General features: G+C 49.2%; 1 protein-coding gene across 1 annotated transcript in view; it reads left to right on the forward strand.

Annotated features, from left to right (window-relative positions):
• The window catches only part of ppp1r14ab (protein phosphatase 1, regulatory (inhibitor) subunit 14Ab), a 48,674-nt gene extending 42,975 nt beyond the window's left edge, over positions 1–5,699 (forward strand). Inside the window, exon 4 of the mRNA XM_072549543.1 lies at positions 5,402–5,699. Coding sequence (XP_072405644.1) covers positions 5,402–5,491 — 90 coding nt within the window. The 3' untranslated portion in view covers positions 5,492–5,699. The remainder of the gene's footprint in view (positions 1–5,401) is intronic.
• Positions 5,700–6,000: the final 301 nt, after the last annotated feature.

The following is a 6,000-nucleotide window of genomic DNA, read 5'->3' on the forward strand; positions in this document are numbered from 1 at the left end:
TCCTGGGGCTGTATTCCCTGGAGCGTCGGAGGCTGAGGGGTGACCTTATAGAGGTTTATGAAATTATGAGGGGCATGGCTAGGATAAATAGACAAAGTCTTTTCCTTGGGGTGGGGGAAGTCCAGAACTAGAGGGTTTACAGTGAGAGGGGAAAGATTGAAAAGGGATCTGAGGGGCAACGTTTTCACTCAGAGGGTGGTACGTGTGTGGAATGAGCTGCCAGAGGAAGTGGTGGAGGCTGGTACAATTGCAACATTTAAAGGCATCTGGATGGGTATATGAATAGGAAGGGTTTGGAGGGATATGGGCCAAGTGCTGGCAAATGGGAGTAGATTGGGTTGGGATATCTGGTTGGCGTGGACCGAAGGGTGTGTTTCCATGTTGTACATCTCTCTGACTCTAAACGACGTGTGAGAGTTGCTGGGATTGGATTAAGGGAGGACAGCGGTTATTATCCTTCCCACGGGTCATGATACCGGTAAACAATTCCGCTGTCTCCTGGTCTCAAAAGATATCTCTTTTCTTGAAGTTAGTTGACACTAAGTTCCCTGAAATTGATCGGAGTCAGTTGTTGACAAAATTGCTCCGGTACAGAAGGATGTTATCCACGCTCACTCTCCAAATCCAGGAGAGGATTCCAGAGCTAAGGGTCTGGCCAGCAGAGGAAGAGTAATGGAAATCCGGAAATGTTCAGGAGGCCAGAATTGGAGGGATATTGCCTTATTAGGACAAGGGCAGCAGATACATGGGAACACCACCCCCTGCAAGTTCCCCTCTGAGCCACTCCCCATCCTGACTTGGAAATATATCACTGTTCCTTCAGTGTCACTAGGTCAGAATTCCGGAATTCCCTCCCTAAGGGCATTGTGGGCCAACCCACAGCACACGGTTCAAGAAGTCAGCTCAACCCCACCTTCTCACGGGGGGCAACTAGGGACGGGTAATAAATCCTGGGCCCAGCCAGTGACACCCACATCCCATAAGTGAATAAAAAAAACTTGGAGTCTTTCCTGCGGATTTTGAATAAGAATAGACTTCTCAGCTTTTAGTCCTGATGGTTTCACCATCATGAGATCAAAACAGCGTCACTCCACACAACGTGGTGTACTGTCTGTAAATGTTGGGTGTTAACTTCCCTCCTGGCTTAGTGCAGGGACCCCCTGGCCTAGTGTGACCAGCCAGGGGTCCTACAGCTATTAACTCATTTCTTTCCTGATGGGAAATCATTTTGTGGGCGGGTCTAGAATGAGGAGGCCCAGCCTAAAATTAAAGGCTCTCCCACTAAAGGTGGAGTCGAGTAGGAATATTTTTCCTTAGGGCCATGGGTCTGTGGAAACTCTGTTCACAGGCTGGGTCGGTGAACAACGACCATAGGAACAGGAAGAGGCCATTCAGTCCCTCGAGCCTGCTGCACCATTCAGTAGGGTCCCGGCTGATCCGAGATTCCCCAAGTCCACTTTCCTGTATTTCCCTGTAACCCTCGATTCCCCGACTGATCAAGGATCTCTCGATCTCCGCCTTAAATATACACACGGGCTCTGCCCCACAGCTCTCTGGGACAAGGAGTTCCAAAGACACTCAACCCTCAGCAAGGAGAATTTCCTCCCCATCTCAGTCTGAAATTGGAGCCCCTTTATTCTGAGACTGTGTCCTCTGGTCCTAGACCCTCCCGTAAGGGGGGGGGCCACCCTCTCAGTATTGACCCTGTCCAGCCCCTTACAGAATCCAAGATGTTTTAATGAGGTCACCTCATTCTTCTCTACTCCAGGGAGATGAGTCTCATTCTGAATATTTTTAAAGCTGAGATAGGTTTTGTGTCCTGACTCTTAACTGACACAGCACAGTGGCTCAGTGGTTAGCACTGCTGCCTCCCAGCTCTAGGGACCCAGGTTCAATTCCAGCCTCAGGCGACTGTGCGTATGGAGTTTGCACGTTCTCCCCGTGTCTGCGTGGGTTTCCTCTGGGTGCTCCGGTTTCCTCCCACAGTCCAAAGATGTGCAGCTTAGGGTGGATTGGAAAATCACCCGTAGTGCCCAGGGATGTGCAGACTAGGTGGGTTAGCCATCGGGAATGTCGGGTTGCAGGGTAGTGTGGATCTGGGTGGGATGCTTCTCGGAGGGTTGGTGCGGAATCGATGGGCCGAATGGCCTCCTTCTGCGCTGTAGGGGTTGTATAAAGAGTATATCAGGGTGGTGGGAGCTAGGCAGGAATGTGGAGTTGAGGCTGCGATCACGATGGATGGGCTGAGTAGCCTTCTCCTCTTCATTCAGTGGACGTTACAGGAGGAAGGGAAATGATCAAAGAATCTTCATTATTCTCCTGGAGAGCTCTGGTTTGACCCACAATGTTAAAAACATCCCAGAGCTCCTGACACCCAAGGGTTACTTTTCGGAATGCCGTCGCCACAGGAAACAGCCAGTTTGTGCACAGCAAGCTCCCCCAGACAGCAAATTTATTTTTTAAAAACCGAGACAATCCGGTGTTGGCTGAGTCCAGATGTTGACCAGAAGAGGACAGCACGGATACAGACCTTTCAGTCCAATCGTCCATGCCGACCAGTTATCCCAACCCAATCTAGTGCCACCTGCCAGTGCCACCTGCCAGCACCCCTCTGCGTTAGCTGAACGTCCAAATTGAGGGATAGATTCCCGGGGAGTGCAGCACTCCCTCTGCACTGCACCCGGGATCGCTCTGGCTCCTGGGATGGGTCTGGAAGCTACAGCATCGGGAGAGATGTGAATGGTGAAGACATACCAAGGGAAAACCAAAATGTTAGTCAACCACTTGCATTGTTTTTGTTTAAAAATCTGGGTAATGAACAGGCCAGGGGATACGCAAGCGGAGGACGTGGTGTTGGTGCCAACCTCTGCCAGGCTTTATGTCTAAACGCAGCTTTGGAAAAGAACCTAAGACTGCGCCAAGAAAGTTTTGTTCAGGGTGGGCTGTTATCTCCTGGAGTGGTTCCTGTCCTTGTTGTGAGGGTCAGACATGTTGACCAACAACGTTGTATTGAGGTACGTGTGCTTTGGTCCGTTTATTCCTGATTTATTGGGAGGTGAATGTGTTGCAATGAACTTCCTGCCTGTGCAGTTCCAACCAAAAGTACAAGACAGCAGGCGAAGTATGGGAGACCGTGTGGACTGCAGATGCTGGAGGTCAGGGTCAACAGAAGCGAGGCCAGCCTGAACCGTTAACTTTCCTGCTCCTCGGATGCTGTCTGAGCTGCTCTGCTCTTCCAGCCTCCCATCATTGACTCTAAACATAGCACAAGGGGGAGGGGAGGAGCTTACTAAACCACTAAAAGCAGGATGTTGGTGCTAATTAGAGTCATAGAGTTCTTCAGCATGGAAACAGACCAACTCATCCATGCCGACCAGATATCCCAACCTAATCTCGTCCTTCGGTCCATCTTGTCCATGCTGACTAGATATCCTAACCCAATCTAATCCCATTTGCCAGCGCCCGGCCCATATCCCTCCAAACCCTTCCTATTCATATACCCATCCAAACGCCTCTTAAATGTTGCAATTGTACCAGCCTCCACCACGTCCTCTGACAGCTCATTCCACACACGTACCACCCTCTGTGTGAAAACATTGCCCCTTAGGTCTCTTTTATATCTTTCTCCTCTCACCCTAAACCTATGCCCCTCTAGTTCTAGACTCCCCGACCCCAGGGAAAAGACCTCGTCTATTTACCCTCTCCATGCCTCTCATAATGAGCTTGAACCTCCGAGGTTTGAGGCCATGATAAAAGCTAACATTCCCATTTAAGTCCTGACTGAATCAGACTGAATCTTTCTGATGTGACATTAATCAAAGCCCCCTTCGGTGCAGATGGGCCGGGAGGTGGGTAGATCCAAAAAATCTCATGGCGCTATTTCAATGGAGAGAATCAAGGCTTCATCCCCACCCCCCCCCATACTGATTTCTCACCCCGACATCTCAAAATAAGGAGGGGGGGGGTGTTGTCGCATCGCTGTTAGTGGGAGGTTACTGCGCCACAGGTTCTCCTTTACACTTCCTTCGGGGGCACCATGAGTGTTTCATTGGCATTCTGGAATGTCCTGAGGTGCTACGTAAATGCAGTGGCATGGTGATAATGTCCCGGGGGGGGGGGGGGGGAAAGTAGAACAGAGGCTCAGATTTAATGCTGAGCAGATCAGAGTAGGGTTCCACTGGTGGAAATTAAATTCATTTGAATCGATCAGGAACCGAAAGTCCATCTCTGTGACGGTGAGTGAGAAATTGTCAGTGATGGTGGGAAATACCCATCTGGGTCACTAATGTCCTGACCTTGAGGGAGGGAAATCTTCCCTCCTTACCCAGTCTGACCTACATGTGACTGCAGCGATGTGGGTGACTCTTAACTGCCCCCTGAAATAGCCAAGTGAGACCCTCAAGGGGTAATTGGGGATGGGTAATAAACACTGACCTTGTTATGGATGAGGGTTTAAGACACCACTGTTTTCAATCTCGCCGTGTGGACACTTTTAACCAACCTCTTCAGAGATGGTACAGTCCACCCTCTGGAACAGGTGGGACTTGGACCCCCTATTCCAGAGGTAGGAACATTACCACTGTACCACAAGAGCCCACGCCCATTGACTGTGAGTTGTTTTCCTGTCAGGGTGAGGCAGCACAGAAATAGCAGCATTGGATATTACCATAAGGAAATGAACAGGAATAGGCCATTCAGCCCCTCAAGCCTGCTGTGCCTTTCAATAGGATCATGACTGATTAGAATTAATTGAATGGAATTAGCTTTACTGTCGCACGTAATCTCAAGAGTGCAGTGAAAGATTTGCCAGTTGCCACATACAGTGCCATTTTAGCTCCATCTCAGGGTAGGGTCCTTTATGCATAAAGCAGGAATACCAGGAAGAAAACGTTTAGAAAGTGAAACATTACAGTCCCTCCTCCTCACTGGTGGGAACGTTAACGGTTCGACCCCTCAATCCGTAAGCGTCTGGTCATGCTGAGCTCACAAAGACTCGACCTTCCCCACCCCACTGTGAGATCGACCTCAGCCCCACCGGCCACCCCGCAGTGCCTACTGCCCTGCTCCCACACTCCTCACGTCCACTTTCCCTGTAACCCTCAATTCCCCGACTGATCAAGATTCTCTCGATCTCAGCCTTAAATATACGCACGGACTCTATCCCCAAAGCTCTCTGGGGCAAGGAGTTCCAAAGACTCTTGACCCCCACAGAAGAAATTCCTCTTCAATCTTGGTCTTCAGTTGGTGCCCTTTTACTCTGAGACTGTACCCTCTGGCCCGAGACCCTCCCATGAGGGGGAACATCCTTTCAGCCCTCAACATTATGTCAGCCACCTAGAATCGTACACATGTTCCAAAACTGAGGTCAAAACTAATGTTCTTTATGTTCCTTTGTCTTTAGGAATTCATCACGGAGCTATTAAGGAAGTTACAGGGACTTCATAAAGTGGAGGTGCAGAAGGTTGGACTGGAGTCCCCCCAACAACACTAAGAGGCTGTTGATAGACATTACTGGGCTGTGAAGGGGAATTTCTTTTAAAGAATTCTTTTGGCACTGTTATAGAAACTAAATGGCATGTATTTTGCTTGCCTCTTGCTAATGCAGAATAAGCTTTCAAAGGCAATTATTTTGCCGGATATATAAAATGTTTTGTTTTTGGTTGTTTTTTTTGTTAATGCAATTAAAGAGATTGACACAGGCTCTGGGTTTCTCTGGTTTGAATACACAATCCCTCTGCTTGTGTTACTTTCAGCAGCTTTCCAATGGATTAGTTAATGAAGGCACACAGACACGCACACGCACACACACAGACAGACAGACAGAGACAGACACAGACAACCCAAGCGTAGAGGAACATAAGTTTCTTTCTCTCTCTCTGCCATTTCTTTTGGCAGTTTCCGGCACTTTCTACCTTCATTGTGGATTTCCAGCATGTGCACCAGTTCACTGCAGTTCAGAAGGAAAGGCCTTTCCTCTAGACCAGCCAGCCCACACATTGC

This window comes from Chiloscyllium punctatum, chromosome 29 (assembly GCF_047496795.1).
Source record: "Chiloscyllium punctatum isolate Juve2018m chromosome 29, sChiPun1.3, whole genome shotgun sequence".
Classification (NCBI taxonomy): domain Eukaryota; kingdom Metazoa; phylum Chordata; class Chondrichthyes; order Orectolobiformes; family Hemiscylliidae; genus Chiloscyllium; species Chiloscyllium punctatum.